General features: G+C 38.8%; 2 protein-coding genes and 1 pseudogene across 3 annotated transcripts in view; 2 read left to right on the top strand and 1 right to left on the bottom strand.

The window, feature by feature from the left end:
• Window positions 1-18,825, top strand: part of C2H6orf58 (chromosome 2 C6orf58 homolog) — a 259,668-nt gene that overhangs the window by 144,840 nt on the left and 96,003 nt on the right. The window lies entirely within an intron of this gene.
• Window positions 1-18,825, top strand: part of LOC129473243 (large ribosomal subunit protein uL22-like) — an 83,139-nt pseudogene that overhangs the window by 49,089 nt on the left and 15,225 nt on the right.
• The window catches only part of MTCL3 (MTCL family member 3), a 47,164-nt gene that overhangs the window by 4,690 nt on the left and 23,649 nt on the right, over window positions 1-18,825 (bottom strand). For both annotated transcript variants that reach the window (XM_055263426.2, XM_063621261.1), the window contains one exon: window positions 4,949-5,020. In XM_055263426.2, coding sequence (XP_055119401.2) covers window positions 4,949-5,020 — 72 coding nt within the window. The remainder of the gene's footprint in view (window positions 1-4,948; window positions 5,021-18,825) is intronic.

Here is an 18,825-nt window from a genome sequence, read left to right on the forward strand (position 1 = left end):
AAAAGAAAAAAAAAAAATAGAGCAATGTGGTAAAATCAAAGAAGATGTGTTGCCTTGTACACTTTCCTCTAGGAGAGGTTTAGAAGAAAGAAGAGAAGGACTACCAGAAGAGATGAGAGAGCCTTAGCAGCATCCAGAGAGGAGAAGAGGGTATGTCATGGAAGGCTTTGATGGAAGCTTTTTTGAGGATGAGACCAAGGACATGTTGCAATGTTTTGGATCACATCAGCAGAGGAATCAAAGATGACCCTGAAGTTTTGAGTTGAGGGGTCTCATTGGATTGTATGGCCAATAGCAAGGATAGAGAATGAATAAAGAGGAGCGTTCCATTTAGATCACTTTTAAAATAGGATGTACTCCCATCAATCTGAAATGGATAAAGTTGGTTCTGCCTGCTGAAAGGATAGTGGAATGAAACTTACAGAAGTTCTTCTCATACATTCTCATGAAATTCTCATGACAACCTCAAAGCCCAGTCATTAACTAAATTGAAAAGTACAAAAGGAGAAATGGAAATGGTTTTGTGTGAAGAATGTGGGTTTAAGGTTTTAAGAATGCTGTCTGTGAGGTGTTCCAGTGGAGGGATACAGGGTGGAAACATCCATCAACAGTCATGTAGAATCTTAGGCTCATGATTAGATTACTAAGATTACACCTTGGCACTTAGAGCTCAGGTCTAGAAGTGAGGACATGTGGATGAGATGTGTAGAGGTGATGGCTGAAACTATCATAATGGTAACAGACACAACCAATGAGGAGAAGAAAAGAAAGGGAGACAGATGGCTGGGCGCAGTCATCTCATGCCTGTAATCCTAGCACTTTGGGAAGCTGAGGCGGGTGGATCATGAGGTCAGGAGCTCAAAACCAGCCTGGCCAATATGGTGAAACCCCATCTCTATTAAAAATAGAAAAATTAGCTGGGCATGGTGGCAGGCGCCTGTAGTCCCAGCTGCTCTGGAAGCTGAGGGAGGAGAATTGCTTGAACCCGGGAGGCGGAGGTTGCAGTAAGCCGAGATTGCACCACCACACTCCAGCCTGGGTGATAGAGCGAGACTCCATCTAAAAAAAAAAAAAAGAAAAGAAAGGGGAGACAGGTAAGAAATAGTCAAAGGTTTGGGAGGGGAAATCTAAGGTCATGTAGGCCAATAATTAGAAACAATGTTTGAACAGAAATATGACCAACAATGATATGCTAAACAAGGGGTGGATTATTCATGCCTCCCCTTTTTAGACCATATAGGGTAACTTCCTGATGTTGTCATGGCATTCGTAAACTGTCATGGCACTGGTGGGATTGTAGCAGTTAAGACAACCATAGGTCACTCTCGTGGCCATCTTGGTTTTGGTGAGTTTTAGCTGGTTTTTTTACTGGAACACATTTTATCAGCACAAATAAATGTCAAATATGCTTTTACATAGGCTAGGTTTTATTTGACATGCAAGAGTAGATGAGACTGAGAAGCCAGGTAGGGTTGCATGTGTGGTGGAAGTTCTTGATTGCAAGGCAAGCCTTTATTTGCTAGTATAGTTGGCATATACTGCAAATTGAATCTAACCAAAACAGCAGTGGGTGTGATACAAGGCACAAACTGAAGCAGAATAACACTTCACTGGGTTATATTAAGCAAATAAAAAAGAGAATATCTGATTTGTGTGTATGTAAGCTCTCCTGCCCAAAGGAATGAAAACAACAATTATTTTAACACTTGGACACAGACTGAATATAATAGAGTCATTATGAGGGAAGGAGCTGCATCAAGGGCTAATGGGCATGGTAATTATTTTATTTATTTAAAAATAAATATTTTCAAGATACAAAATGTGCTAGTTTCTGCAATGCCAAGAGTTTACTACCCTGTATGCCAATATGCCTTGCATCCTGATCTTGTAACCCAACTATTGTAGGCTGCATTGGAAACTTGGCATAGAAATATCATACATAATTATTGATAAAAAAAGGAAATTGCATGCAAAGTGCCTGGTCCACAGTAATTGAGCAGTAAATACTTTCTCCTATTTTCCACAGTGAAGGGTAGGCAAGAAAAATTAAAATGCTCTGAGGTGTGAAGCAAGTTATTTCTTATTTTTGTGTATGTTAAAGACTCACTCAATTGAAGATGCAAATTACATGTGAAGAGGGGAACATAAAGATATGATGATGATGAAGGCCAGTAAGGAATGAGCTAAGCCTGGCTTTCACTTTAAGAGCCACTACTAGAAACTAAATTGCATTCTAATCGATTACATATATTAACTCATTTAGTCTGTACAACAACTCTCTATTATGATTCCCATTTTATAAATGAAGAAAAGAGGCACTAAAAAGAATAAGTAATGGGCCCAAGTTCATACAGCCGGTATATGCCAGAGATTTCAACCTAGGCAGCCTGGCCCTAGAGCTACAGTTCTTAATTGCTGTGCAGTATCATTTCTCTGTAAATAAAGTCACTGTGCTGCTGGAGGAACATGTGAGGAAGAGATCAAAGAAGCTGAAGCAAATTAACAAAATGAAATACAAAGCTAAATGAATAATAGAGAGTTGGACCATATGAAATTGCCACTTCTGTAGATCAAATTCAATAGCATGTTGGCAATTTTGTGTGATTTCACATAGAAAAAGGAGACACGGGAGTATTTAAAAGCATGTATTGAACATGTGCAGAGTGCCAATCACTAGATACAGATGATTCAAAGCTGAATAAGATGGCTCCTGTCTACAAAACTGCCCTGGCTAAGTAGGAGAGATGAATGCATAAACAAGAATTACAATAGAATGGTATATTTTCAGTAATACAAATATGTGGATCGATGGTTTGCAACCTTGACTGAGCATTGGAATCGTGTTATAATTTTGTAAAAATGGACCATTTTATAATTGAGGTATCCCATCAGAGATAGCCTGATCAATCTTCTGAGGTGGGTTTTTGAAAAGTGACAGGTTATAACCTCTGAAAATAAATGTGTTGGAAATGATAGCAGAAACTTCAAATGCTACAGTATACTTATACATAAGGAAGTTTTTGCCCATGAAATAAAAGCTGGTAGATTGCATGGCATCTTGACTTTTGTAAGGTCCCTGACCTCACTGAGAAACTAATTAAAGTTGTGGATGTTTTTGCAGAAAGTTGCCCACATGCATAGTGAGTGGAGGTCCATAAAGCCAAGACTAAACAGTTAAGAATTCCTGCATCAGAGACTATGGTTGAAAAGAATAAATAAACTTTTAACACAGGAAGTGTAAGAATAGGACAAATGTAGATACAGCGTCTACTCCATAAACAAGGTAGGAAAGAAGATTCATGGCAACACGTGAAATGATTCACAATAAAATATTTAGAGCGAGTTGAATAAAGTGGCAGCAAAGACAGAGTGGAAAAGCTGTAGTGACGGAGTATATTTGGACTTACTAAAGGAACAGAGAGAAAGGTATAAAAAATGTTATCATGGTCTTGGCTGTGAGACTCTCTGGGATTCTAAAAATGCTGAGGTCCATACATGTTCTGGTGCAAGTACCAGGAGAAAACAGAGCAGGAACAGAGGAGGTACAGAGAGGAAAAAGGAAAATAATATATAGTTAATATGTTATGCTTTAAAAAAGTCTGAGATCAAATGTTTCAAATTTTGAATGTTTAAAATCACTTTAGTTAAATTATCTATCTAATGTGAAAAAAACCTTGTAATCATAAAAGTATACTACAGTACCATAGATTCCAACTGACATAGTTTAAAGGTTAATATCTAGCCAAGTGTTTTTGGAGAGTCATAATGTCAGAGGCGTGTGACCCGGAACAACTATATCTTGAATAGGAGCTGGGTAAAATGAGGCTGAAACCTATTGGGCTGCATTCCCAGATGGTTAAGGATTCTGAGTCACAGGATGAGATAGGAGGTCGGCACAAGATACAGGTCATAAAGACCTTGCTGATGAAACGCGTTCCAGTAAAAAAGCCAGCTAAAACTCACCAAAACCGAGAGTGACCTCTGGTCGTCTTCACTGCTACAATCACACCAGTGCCATGACAGTTTACAAATGCCATGACAACATCAGGAAGTTACCCTATATGGTCTAAAAAGGGGAGGCATGAATAATCCACCCCTTGTTTAGCATATCAAGAAATAACCATAACATGGGTAACCAGCAGCCCTCGGGGCTGTTCTGCTTATGAAGTAGCCATTCTTTTATTCCTTTACTTTCCTAATAAACTTGCTTTCACTTTACTCTATGGGTTCGCCCTGAATTTTTTCTTGCATGAGATCCAAGAACCCTCTCTTGGGGTCTGGATTGGGATCCCCTTCCTTAACAATAGTGTCATTTTTATCCCAAATGTTTCCTCTTCCATTTTAAAATCTTCTTCATTACAACCATTGGCACCTCTTTTTTGCCTTGAAAGCAAAGCTAGTCTTTACTGTGGCTGTGTTTCTCAGCTTTTTAACAAGCCCATGTTGAGTACATCTTTCAACTTTCATTTTTATTCTTTTGTCTCCTTTCTTTTGCTTCTCCAATCACTGGTATGGAGAATTACTTCATTCCAGGGCTCTCTAAAGATATAACAAGCCTTTCTCTCCTTTCTGACTTCCCTCTGCAACATTCTTTTCTTTACTTTCTCCTGACACTATAGGAACAGCCTTTCTATTGACCTTATTAATTATAAAAGGACAAGATTAGCATCATGAGTATAGTTCTCAAATATAGCAGCGTATAAAGTACGAATGACATTTTTCTGTGTGCTTACAATGTAAAGCAATTATAATAGGGATGTTATGGCTGGCTTTATAAGTAAATATTCTGATTTATACTACCTGTATCTACAGCTACATAATTGATATGCAAATTTGACTTTGTTTTGCGTAAGTTTATCTGGCCATTATATCTATTTATAAATGTAGCTTGTGATTATATACACTTAGAGGTACTTGATGTACTAGTTGAAATTTTATTTCCACATACCTCTGTGGGAGTCTGTTGAGCCTTTTTTTCGGATTTTGGCAAATCTTTGCTTCCTCTTCTTTTTAAGGATAACTGAAACAAAGCACGAATATGTTTAGTTGGATAAACTATAATTTTAATTCAATTTTATGTTTTTAAGTATTTTAGTCTCAAATGACAAAACCAAGACAAATAAAAAGAGTTAGTTCAATAATCATAAAAGGAGAAAAAAAATCCTAAACCAGATAGATTTAGATATGTTTTTACTTTGGACTAGGATACACATCACAGTAGAATGTAGCTGGCAATTATTTAATTTGAGAAATACAGGAAACTACTGTGAAAATGCAGAAAAACAACAGACAAAATTGATTGTTGACTCAATATGATATATAGTTCAAATGTAAACAAATGCTTGTTAGCATTCCACATCACTGAAGGAAAAAAAGTTAAGTTATTATCTCCAATGTTGGGAGTTAGGTTGCTATAAGCTTATGAACACACACTTTCAGTGAATTTATGTAGAAACACAAATTCATTCACTTCATTCTCCCCTCACTACACATCACCCCCTTGCTCCTCCCCGACACGTGCAAAATGATAGGGCATGGTAGGGGTTATAGTGAAATGGAGAAGGCATGCCCCATCTCAATAAGCAGGTGGACAAGCCACAGCTTCAGCTCATTGTGTGCTACAGGAATGTGGGTTTTTACAAGAGAAGCTGGAAATCTGGATTCTTATGTAAAATCTCCCACATTTTACTGGCTGATCCTAATTAAAATTCAAACTAACACTTTTGAAGTCAAAGAATTCACAGCTAGTGCCAAACTGTTTGAAGGACAAGCATTATACTATCTCTGGTGCTCAGTTCCATTTCTCACACCAATATAATAAGAAGGGTCTCTGCATGTAAACAATAATTATCCATATGTATGAATGTCTACCATATACTAGACATTGAGGGGGAGACTCAAATTTCAATTAGATACTGCATCTACCATCAGGAGGCTGAAACTTAGCAGGAGAGGAGACAGAGAAGCAAACAATTACAGTGCAAGTTGATAAATGCTATGCTTTAGGTTCTGTGAAGCAGGGGTTTTGTTTTAGTGTGGCATCACCACCATAAAAATAGTGTTTGCCACATGGCAGGTGGTGAAAAAAATACTTGCTGAACTAATAATGTATGAATACCAAATACGAGGTTCTGAGGTCAAAGAGAAGGACAGGGGTATAGACTGACAGTAAAAATAGGAAAGCCTTTTCCAAAGAGGAGTCTTCATAAATTTGCAAAGAAATGAAAATTAAATTCTTCACATGTTAATTTCTAACCCATATCCACTGTTAAGTAAAGGCATATGTTCAAACACAGAAGGCAGGGGAATACTTTGATGCAACTGCTTTCATTCAGTATGAAACTGAAACTACAGAGACAAATGAATAGCCCACGTGGTTATTCATTTCTAGTTCTTTACAGGAAGAAGTTCTTTCTGTTGCTTGTATAATCTTCTTAGAAAGGAAAGCTTGGGGACTGACTCACCATAACCAAAAAGTAATTTAGGAAGTAATCAACAAAACAGTCCCAAGAATACCAAGAATAAAGTGAGCTAAACTAAGAAACCTGGAACATTCCAGGTAGGGGCTACCTACAAGAAGCGTTAAATTTGTTTCACTAAATACTTATTGAATGCTTGTATTTGAATTCACTCAATTATATGTTTATTTAGTGACTACCAATGCACTTCATAACATACCTGTGACACAATAATAATAAAACCAATGTGATCTTTGCTCTTTTGGGGGTTCTCAGCTTACTTGGCATCATCTGTTCAGTCTGGAATTCAACATAGTGTTATGAAAGCAATGATAATATAAGAACAATATTAACTGTCATTGAGCCCTAATTCATGTCAACCCCTTCACATACATTATCTCAGCTAATTTTTAAACACTCCTTTTAGCCTCACTTTGCAGGTGCTGAAACTAAAGTTTACAGGGGTAAACAGAAGTAGATGAATAAATTATCGAAAGCATCAGTTATCTCTGTGCTCCTCAGAACAGCATCGTCAGTGTCACCCAGAAAGCTGTTGGAAAAGCAAATTCTCGAGATTCATCCCAGACCCACTGATTCAGAAACTCTGAGGATGGGGCCCAGTGATCTATGATTTAATAAGCTAAAGTTTGCAAATGTCTGAAGTTACTAGTTGGTAACAATAACTTCAGACCTTGACCCAAGACTTTCTGATATCTAACTGTTAGCTATTAGATCACTAAGGAGAAAGAATTTATCTAATCTAGGGCTAGAGATGGTGTGGGGAGCTAGGGATAATTTCCGAAATGAGTAGCATCATATCTAGAATCTGGTGCATGAGTAGTCAGCCAATGGAAGATGAAGAGGAGGAAAAGGGAAAAAAAAGGCATTCCACACAGAAAACCCATTTGTGGGACAGAAATTCCATATGGGTGTTACACAGTGAGAGGAGAGGAGTGACATGAGATTTGCTGGTGGCATAAGTCAGATCTTGAAGGACATTGAATAAAGATTGAATTTTATCTTATTCAGGTCAAATTATTGTCCTAGGGTCAACTTGGAGCACTAAATGCTCCTATTGAGCAAGAAATGTCATAATTAGACTGTCACAGAGACATACAAAGACACAAGGGTGGCAGTACAAATGGCTGTGAGATAAAGGGATGACATGCAGGGGTTTCGAGGGAAAGTATATTCTAGTTCTGGGAATGTTTTTTGGTCTTTGTGTTTCATTCATTTCATAGGTATTTAGTTTCTGGTGTATATGTGGTACTGTATATATGCCAAACACATATGACTAAGAAATATTATACTCTTTCCCCAAAGAACTAACTGTTTATAATGATAAAAAGGATGCAATTAGCAAAAACAGTGGGCAGAACTAACTCAGGGCAATAAATGAAGAAAAAGGGACTGAGAGGGCAAAGGAAGAAGCTCTAATTCCAGATCTGGGGAATCAGAGAAAATCATCCAAGAGAACTGACTTTTGAAGGATATGCAAAATTTCAACAGAAATAAAACTGAACAGACTGTTGTAGGAGTAAAGATATAGAGGAACGAGTGTGCCTTTCAGATGCACTAACTCCTGAAAAGAAGTGATGGAGGTAGGGCCACTGTAGAGATGGGGTAAAAGAAGATGCAGAAAAGATTGAGGTCAGCTTGTGCAGCTGAGAAATTTAGACTTTATCCTGTGGGCAATGTTAAAATGAGACCTCTAAATTAATATAAGAGAAATGCTGAAATTAGGGCATTCTTTCCTAAGAGGCATTTTCTATTTTGCTTTTATTTAAATATCACTCAGGTGGGGTGTTAAGCTCAAATAAAGCTCTGAAGTAAAGCCTTCCCCTTGAATAAAGATACATTAGCTTTCAGGTGCCTTCAGGGCTGCTAGTATGTGTAAGCATCATATTTGCATTTTCAATAAATATTTCATCATATTTTCATATTCCAGTAAGTTTATATTAACTTTCTGAATCCTATGAAACAAAGATGAGACATTTCTATGGATACAGAAAGTTAGAGAAATAACGTGAGTCCAAGTAATGCCTTTCCTGTGAGGATGGAACTGTGTAACCTCCCCCCTTGTCATCCTCCCCCACCATCATCCACTAAATCTTGTAACCTCTGCTAGGGGAGCAGTTGGGGAGGCCACAATGAAATCTCAGATTTTCATATTTGCTGGCAAAGCGGCACTTCTCTAGATGGTTCTCTAGATAAATATGTTGAAAACATTTCTTGTCCACTTCTTAATTCTTTACATTCCCAGCCTCAGCTTGTCCAAAAGAGGCTGCTGTTCTTTTTGATCATGAGAAGGCCAGGAATTAGAGAGTTTTGCCAGTAATTATTTTTGCACAGCAATGACATAAAATGGGTTGTTTGTTTTCTAAAAATGTTTTGAGATTACCTTCCTTTTCTCAATTAAAATTTACTCCACTTAATATGTAGCATCTTTATGTTTTCAGCAGTTAAACCACAGAGAAGAATGTGCCTAACATGCTACCAAAAGACGTATTATGCATATAGAAATCTCCTATGCTGTTGATAAAATTAAAGAGAGATTCATTTGTGTGGTAATTAAATCAAGAAGGAAACTACAGAGACATTAATATTTAGATTTTTTTGAGCCCTAAATATGTGTCATGCACTTTTCTAAGCACTTTATATGTATCTACCCATTCAGACTGACAACAGCCTTATTGACGCCATTGTCTGAAGCACACAATGGATTTATCACTCAGCTAGCTAGTGTTAGAACCAGGATGCAAATTAGCCAGTTTCAGAGTTCCCACTCTGAACAACTACATTATACTGTTACTTTGACAGGAAAAAGGTGCAATTTAGATAGCAGGCTTATATTATTTCTGAGCATATCCTTTATGGTAACAGAGCATGACTGCAAGTTTGGGGTACTAGGTTACATATATAACACATGTGCAGAAGTTTTAATATTTTCAACATAGGGATCAGCAGAAGTGACATACACTACTTACTGGTTCTTAAATCAATCTGTAAATACTGTGACTATAGGGTAACACTGGGAGGGAGGCCCAGGGATTGCCTGCTGGAAGGAAACTGAAAAAGGTAGAAGCTCTGTCTCCAACTTGTCTTGGAAGGGGACAGAAGGGACTCTTGTTCCTAAAAGTCTTCCTCTTTTCCTTCTATTACATCCTTGACACTTACCCAGACAGACTGGCAGAGGCAGAACAGATGAAGTGCCCAGAGAGCTTGCTTAGGACCACATTCACTCTCTTCCCTAAAAGGATGAGGCAGGATCCCAAGCTTCATACTAAGGCATGATCTTAAGGTCCAGAGGGGAATGTGGGTGAAGAAGAGGCACATGCCAGGGTGATCAAGCTGTGTCATTCTGTGCAAAATCTTTCAGCGGCTTCCCATCTCACTGTGTCAGAGTCATGCTTTACTAAGGTATACCAGACCCTGACTACACACTAGATTTATTCTGGTAACGTTTTATAAAGACTTGACCAGATTTCAACCCAGACCAATTAAAACAGATTTTGGGATTGGGCCCAGACATTTTTTAAAAGCTCCCAGAGTGACTAGAATGTGTAGCTGGTTCTGTCAACCACCAGCCCACTCTATGTGGTCACCCCACCCCCCAATCCCACATCCCAAACAAGCCCTTCAACCTCATCTCCCACCACACTCCTCACTGCTTTCTTTGCTTTAGTGTCACAGGCATCCTTGCATTTCCTCAAACATGCCAAGTATGCCCCTGTTTAGGGCCTTTGGACTATGGCTTCCTCTGCCTGCAACATTCTTCCCTCATATACTCTCATGACCCACTTCCATAGTCTCTTCAGGGTCCCTAATCAGAGAGACCTTCCCAGGCCATTTCATATCAAAAAGCAAATCCTTCCCCCATTGTCTTCCTTTGCATATTCCTTGTTTTCCTAATTCTGCTTTTTATTTTTCCCCATAGCTCCTCTAATCTCACCGACTTGTATATTTGTTTGTTTCATGTCTGTTTTCTCATTCTGCAATGTGAGCTCCACAGGAGCAGGCTCCTAGAATTGGTCTCTGTTATAGCTCCTGCTCTTGGAAATATACCTGACACAAAGTAGTTGTTCAGTCTATGTCAGTTCAATGAGGAAACAGCTACTGTAGCTTTATTTCTTACCTAGATTTGTTTTGGAAGCATTACTAAAAGTTGATAAATGATAAAAACAGGCAAACAAAAGCCCATTTGAAAAGGTCTACCTTAAAAGTAGACCTTTAAAAAGCTGGAATATAAAATGGAAAGAAGCTGGAAAAATAAAAATGTCTTAGGCTTTTCAACGAAAAGACTAGAGAGTGAAAACTGTATGAGCTGAAAAGTATTTAAAACAGGACGTATAGGCCGGGCATGGTGGCTCACGCTTGTAATCCCAGCACTTCGGGAGGCCGAGGCGGGCGGATCATGAGGTCAGGAGATCGAGACCACCGTGAAACCCCGTCTCTACTAAAAATACAAAAAATTAGCCAGGCGCGGTGGCGAGCGCCTGTAGTCCCAGCTACTCGGAGAGGCTGAGGCAGGAGAATGGCGTGAACCCGGGAGGCGGAGCTTGCAGTGAGCCGAGATGGCGCCACTGCACTCCAGCCTGGGTGACAGAGCAAGACTCTGTCTCAAAAAAAAAAAAAAAAAACAAGACGTATCACATATAGCTGGCCCTCTGTATCTACGGGTTTCACATCTGTGGATTCAACCAACCACAGATTGAATTTTTTTTTAAGTACAACAATAAAAAATAATGCAAACTTAAAAGTGATACAGTAAAACCACTATTCACATAACATTTACATTGTATTATGTATCATAAGTAATCTACAGTTGATATAAAGCACAGGCATGCCTTGATTTATTGGGCTTCACTGTATTGTACTTCACAGATACCATAATTTTTACAAATTTAAGGTTTGTGGAAACTCTGCATTGAGCAGGTCTATCGGTGCAATTTTTCTAAAAGCATGTGCTCATTTTGTGTCTCTGTGTTACACTTTGGTAATTCTCCCAATATCTCAGACTTTCTCATTATTATTATATCCATTATGATAATCTGTGATGAATGATCTTTGATGTTACTTTTTTAATTGTTTTGGGGCACAATGAACTGTGCTGATATAAATTGGATAACTTAAATGTTGTGTGTGTTCTATCTGCTCCACCAACTGGCTGTTCTCCCATCTCTCTCCCTCTCAGGCCTATTCCCTGAGACACAACAGTATTGAAATAGGCCAATTAATAACCCTACAATGGCCTCTAAATTTTCAAGTGAAAGGAAGAGTCATATGTCTGTCACTTTAAATCAAAAGCTAGAAATAATTAAGCTTGGTGAGGTAGGCCTGTCCAAAGCCAAGATAAACCAAAAGCTAGGCCTCTTGTGACAAACACCTAGGCCTCTTAGCCAAGTTGTGAATGCAAAGTAAAAGTTCTAGAAATAAATTAAAAGTGCCACTCTAGTGAACACACAAATAATAAGAAAGCAAAATAGCCTTATTGCTGATATGCAAAAAGTTTTAGTGGTCTGGATAAAAGATCAAACAACCCATAACATCCCCTTAAGCCAAAGCTTAATCCAGGGCAAGGTCCTAACTCTTCAATTCTATGAAAGTGAAGGAAGAGAGGTGAGGAAGCTGCAGAAGAAATGTTAGAAGCTAGTGGGCATTGGTACATGAGGTTTAAGGAAAGAAGCCATCTCCATAGCACAAAAGGGCAAGGTTCAGCAGCAAGTGCTGATATAGAAGCTGCAGCATGCTATTCGGAAGATCTAGGTAAGATGATTGGTGAAGGTGGCTACACTAAATAGTAGATTTTCAATGTAGATAAAACAGCCTTCTATTGGAAGAAGATGCCATCTAGAACTTTCATAGCTAAAAAGGAGAAGTCAATGCCTAGCTTCAAAGCTTCAAAGACAGGCTCTCTTGTTGGGGGCCAAAATAGCTGATAACTTTAAGTTGAAACCAATGTTCATTTACCATTCTGAAAATCCTAGGGTCATTGAGAATTATGCTAAACCTATTCTGCCTCTGTTCTATAAATGAAAGAACAAAGCCTTTACGACAGCATATCAGTTTACAGCACAGTTTACCAAATATTTTAAGCCCACTTTTGAGACCTACTGCTCAGAAGAAAGGATCCCTTTCAAAAGATTACTGCTCATTGATAATGCACTTGGTCAAACAGGAGCTCTGATGGAGATGTGCAAGGAGACTAATGTTCTTTTCATGCCTGCTAACACAAAATCCATTCTGCAGCCCACAGATCATGGAGTAACTTTAACTTTCAAGTCTTATTATTTTAGAAATGTACTTTGTAAGGCTATAGCTGTCAGGTAGTGATTCTTATGATGAATCTGGGCAAAGTAAATTGAAAGTCTTCTGGAAAGAAATGGCATTCTAGATGCCATTAAGAATATTCATGATTGGGCCAGGCGCAGTGGCTCACGCCTGTAATCCAAGCACTTTGGGAACCTGGGGCGGGTGGATCACGAGGTCAAGAGATCGAGACAATCCTGGCCAACATGGCGAAACTCCGTCTCTACTAAAAATACAAAAATTAGCCTAGTGTATTGATGCGTGCCTGTAGTCCCAGCTACTCGGGAGGCTGAGGCAGAAGAATTGCCAGAACCTGGGAGGTGGAGGTTGCAGTGAGCTGTGATCGCGCCACTACACTCCAGCCTGGGGTGACAGAGCAAGACTCCATCTCAAACAAACAAACAAACAAAAACACACGCAAAAAGGAATATTTATGATTGATTGGAGAAGGTCAAAACATTAACAGGAGTTTGGAAGAAGTTGATTCCAACCCTCAGGGATGACTTAAGGGGTTCAAGACATCAGTTGAGGAAATAAATGCAAACGTGGTGACAATAGCAAGAGAACTAGAAGTATAGCCTGATTGTGACTGACTTGCTGCAAGCTCCTGATACAACTTTAATGGATGAGTTGTTTCTTATGGATGAGCAAAGGAAGTGATTTCTTGAAATGAACTGTATTCCTTGTGAAGATGATATGAACTTTGCTGAAATAACAACAAAAGGTTTAGAATATTCCATAAACTTCCTTCATAAAACAGTGGCAAAGTTTGCAAGAATTTATTCCAATTTTTTAAGAGATTCTACTGTGGGTAAAATGCTGTCAAACAGCATTGCATGCTACAGGACAAGCTTTCATAAAAGGAAGAGTCAACTGATGTGGCAAATCACATTGTTGCCTTATTTTAGGGAATTGTCATAGCCACCCCAACCTTTGGCAACCACCACCCTGATCAGTCAGCAGCCATCAACATCCAGGGAAGGCCCACCACCCAACTAGATGATGACTCGTTGAAGGCTAAGATGATCCTTAGGATGTTTGAGCAATAAAGTATTTTAAAATTAAGGTATATACATTTTTTTAGATATCATGCTATTGCACACCTAACAGACTACAGTATAGTATAAACATAACTTTTACATGTACTAGGAAACCAAACAATAGTGTGATTTGCTTTACTGCCGTGGTCTAGAACAGAACCTGCAATATCTCTGAGGTATGCCTATAAATGGGAATATGTGAATAGAACAGCCTGGGCAATACAGTGAGATTTAATCTCTACCAAAATTTTTTAAAAGTTAGCCAGGCATGGTGGCATGCAGCTAGTCCTAGCTACTTAGGAAGCTGAGCCAGGAGGATAGCTTGAGCCCAGGAGTTCGAGGCTGCAGTAAACTATAAACCCACCACTATACTCCAACCTAGGTGACCCTAGACTCCAGCAGGACCCTGTCTCAAAAAAAAAAAGATGGAGTCTACTTCTGTACCTCTTCTAACTGAACTGGCCTTGTGACTTGCTTTGACCTGTAAAATCTGGTGGCAGAAATGGCATGCTGGTTCTGAGTCTACCCTTGAGAGACTGTACAATTCTTCTCACTCTCTCTTGGAAATCTGCTACCCTGTGTTTTAAGTCTGGGCTGGCCTGCTCCATGAAAAGCCATGTGGCCCAGTTGCTCCTATTGCCCCAGTGAACAGCCAGTTAATCCTCAGTGCAGAGCCTTCTAGCTGTTAGCTGACCATAAATACATGCATGGACCTACCTGAAACCAGAATGGACCACAGAATTATGAGCCACATAAATGTTGTTTTAAGCCACAAAGTTTTGGGATGGTTTGCTACACAGCAAAAACCCACTGACACATCTACCCAACATTCTTCACCACTGGGATTAAAAAATACATTAGGCTAATGAATTTAGCTCATATCTATGAAAAATATGTCTTATTCAAATTCCATAAAAGCTAAAAAAAAGAATGTAAAAGGCTAAGAGGAAGAGCTGAGAAGGTTACCAAACATAAGAAAAGTAAAGCTTAATGTATTTTCCTTGTTTTTATTTCTCCCCTGCCTTTGCCACTATTTTGATTCCAGAAATTTTTTTTTTTTTTTTTGAGACGGAGTCTCACTCTGTCGCCCAGGCTGGAGTGCAGTGGAGCGATCTCGGCTCACTGCAAGCTCCGCCTCCCGGGTTCACGACATTCTCCTGCTGCAGCCTCCCTACTAGCTGGGACTACAGGTGCCCACTACCACACCCGTCTAATTTCTTGTATTTTTTTAGTAGAGGCGGGGTTTCACTGTGTTAGCCAGGATGGTCTCAATCTCCTGACCTCGTGATCTGCCCACCTTGGCCTCCCAAAGTGCTGGGATTACAGGCGTGAGCCACCAGGCCTGGCCCCCAGAAAAATTTTTTAATGAAACTGAGCTTAAATAAATTATTTTTAAAGTTCACTTTTCCAGTTCTAAATTGGAGGTACTTCCCTTAATAATAGCAGGTTATTATGGGTACATATGAGTTAAAAGCTAATAAATTTCGTCCTAACATTTAAGCTTATTATTGGGTCTGAATCAGCACATTTTTGAAGTATTTCTTCTATTTGAACTTAGCTTTTATTCTTCATTTTTAGGAAGAAGTGATATATACATCTTCACAATGCCTTTATCTATGCTTCTGATTTGTATTTGTTCATCCCACCCATAGTTTTAGCAAATTTTGTCATTCTGTTTCTATAGTTTTTCTTTTTTTTTTTTTTTTTTTGAGATGGAGTCTCGCTCTGTCGCCCAGGCTGGAGTGCAGTGGCGCGATCTCGGCTCACTGCAAGCTCCGCCTCCCGGGTTCACGCCATTCTCCTGCCTCAGCCTCTCCGAGTAGCCGGGACTACAGGCGCCTGCCACCACGCCCGGCTAATTTTTTTTGTATTTTTAGTAGAGACGGGGTTTCACGGTGGTCTCGATCTCCTGACCTCATGATCCGCCCGCCTCGGCCTCCCAAAGTGCTGGGATTACAAGCATGAGCCACCGCACCCGGCCTATAGTTTTTCTAGGCAAGAAAAATAACTTTAATTTTTCCAAAATTCCCTACTTATGTAAATTTACAGAGTTGAAGCACAAAGACAAATACAAAGTGAACTATACCCAGAAAATTCTCAATTTTAATTTAAGGATTCGATTTTCCAAACTTACAGTGATAGTTTAAAAAGCCAGACTTTAAAAAAGAATAGAGAAGGGAAGAAAAGAAACATTATTAATTCATTAATTCTAATAAATAATATTGGAAGATATGGGAAGGAAAGTTGACTGGCAATTTAAATCTGGAAATTGTTTCCAGAAGGTAATAATAAATTTTAAAAGTCCTGGATTTTTCACTCTGACTCCCTTCTAAAGATGGTCATAGAGGTACATGTCAGAGGTGAGGAGGTATATCTGGAATACAGATGTTTATGTCATGAAGGCAGAGACCTGAATTTGCCAATAAATCAGCCAGCCCTCTTCTGCTAGACAGCTAAACCCTTTCTCCATCCCATAAGGCCAGGTACCATTCCTATCTTCTGAGTTATGAGGCTGCCAAACTTATTTCATCCTATCTCCAGTGAATGCCTAAATAAAAGCAAATTTCAAAAGCTGAGAAAACTATTTTTCTGCTCTAAAAACTGATACAATGCCAAACTAAAATAGCTGTGATCTTGGTATTATTTTTTTTTAAATTAAAAAATCCAATAAATTTTCCTTTTCTTAGTTCCTCTATTCTTTTCCCATGTGATAAAGTAGATATCTACAGCAGAGGTCAGACTGACGACAGAGTTATGCGAATTCTTTATTGTTAAGGAATATTAAGGAGTCAATTTGTAGAGCATACCCTTGAACCAGGCTACCAATAAAAGAGAAAACTTCTAAGTCTTTTTCAGTTTGGGAATCAGAATTCTCTTCACAGGGCCAAATAGGTTTGCATAGCCCTTCAATTGTACAGTGTCTTTTTAAGCCATTCTTTGGTGCCTGGAATTACTTTAGAACATCTCTGTCTTTTTCCTAGTGTATTATTTGGTAATAATGCTTAAATGTCTTTAAATTGGAACCCATGCTTTGTAACTATTAGTGGCATTAAACATTAAAATGGCAAAACCGCAATTACTTTTGCACTAACCTAGCAGTACAGTGAAATTTAGGTACATCAGAAACTTAGAAGGTAAAATGCTGAACTTAACTCCAGAAAATCTAAGAGAGCTTAAAAACCATGGGATATCAGAAAGAATAAAAAAAAATAGAGGCTTCTCTTGTTAATGGGATGTGGTTACAACAGAACTGGAGGAAATAGCACTGACAAAAAACTGTAATAGTTGAGGCCTACAAGATCTTTGTGAAAACATCCCCTTTAAAAGTCAGGTTAGAACTCCATATGGGCTGCCTTGCATTATGTAGTTCATATCATATGATCAAAATATTTCCTGGATCCTTAGGAAGAATTGGCCTCTGTATTTTCTAAGCTTCTCTGGGATTCATCAAGGGACTCAAGGCTACCACTGAAAAAGTTTATGATACAATTAACTCTTTCATCATTGTAGAACCTTCTTTTGGAGCAGGGTATGGGTTATTAGAGGGTCTGTCAAACTGCCAATAATAAACTGATCACAAAGCAAGACCACCTTGCTTTAAAAAGTCAAAGCCAACATGGTAAGTGCTTCTTTAATATATCATGTATTATACTTGGTTGGCACCATGCAAACGCCTCAGAGAACTCCACCCAAGCAAATGGATTTAAGACTGGGATATTTCTCAGCTTAGGGTTTTAAAAAATCTAAGAACCTGGTGCCTCACGCCTGTAATCTCAGCACTTTGGGAGGCCGAGGCAGGCAGATCACGAGGTCAGGAGATCAAGACCATCCTGGCTAACACAGTGAGACTCCGTCTCTACTAAAAATACAAAAAAGTAGCCAGGCATGGTGGTGGGCGCCTGTAGTCCCAGCTACTAGGGAGGCTCAGGCAGGACAATGGTGTGAACCCGGGAGGCGGAGCTTGCAGTGAGCCAAGATCGAGCCCCTGCACTCCAGCCTGGGCAACAGAGAATGACTCCATCTCAAAAAATATATATATATTATTTTATATCTTAGATCCACAGTAAAGATATGTTTATTAAACTATGGATGACAACAACAAATGCAGAGATGTATTCTAATTTACTCTTGTTAATGGATTGGGTTCTAACCATCATTGCATTGAGTAATTAAAAGACACTTAGAAAATTATGTCTGGGTAGTGACCACAGTTCCTTAAGGCCTTTGTTTATAATGCAGGCAAAGAAAAAAAACTGTGGCCAACATTTATAAGGTGAAAGGATGAGCTGTCCAGTCTATTCTACATTGCATCTCAGCCAGCTTTGAACTCATTAATGCAGTGAAATTAGCAACATTGTTTTATCACAATTAGAATCTTGTAAGAAATATTCTTGAATGTGCCATTACAAGATGGCAGGACACTAAGGGGTGGGCATTACATGAGTGTTTTAAAATTATTCTTTACACAATTACGTATTTAAGATATTTCATAATACAAATTTAAAGGTCAGAGTATTCATTAATTTCCAAAATGCACTGAAAGGATATAGAAGCACGTTTCTGAGGGTAATTCCTGGACTAGGTTAAATGTGATAGCCCACAATTATGCTTTAAAATTTTTGGAATTAGATACCAAATTTAACAATGTAAACCATTTACATTTGAAAAATCCAAATTTCCAGTTTCACTTGAAACACTTGAAGAATGGGTAAAGTTGGGTCTAGATTATGGCATGGCAATGCTGGGTTAAATTGAATATTAAGACATACACTCTCAGCTGAGCAAGGTGGCTCATCCCTGTAATCCTAGCACTTCGGGAGGCTGAGGCGGGTGGACTGCCTGAGCTCAGGAGTTTGAGACCAGCCTGGACAACATGGTGAAACCCTATCTCTACTAAAATACAAAAAAATAGCTGGGGGAAATAAATGCACGTATACAAGAGCATGAGATACCACTGCCATAGGAATAAAATATTCCACATATTAATGAAGTTAAGGAAAGTAATCAAAGATGAACCA

The sequence above is a fragment of the Symphalangus syndactylus genome, chromosome 2 (assembly GCF_028878055.3).
Source record: "Symphalangus syndactylus isolate Jambi chromosome 2, NHGRI_mSymSyn1-v2.1_pri, whole genome shotgun sequence".
NCBI lineage: Eukaryota > Metazoa > Chordata > Mammalia > Primates > Hylobatidae > Symphalangus > Symphalangus syndactylus.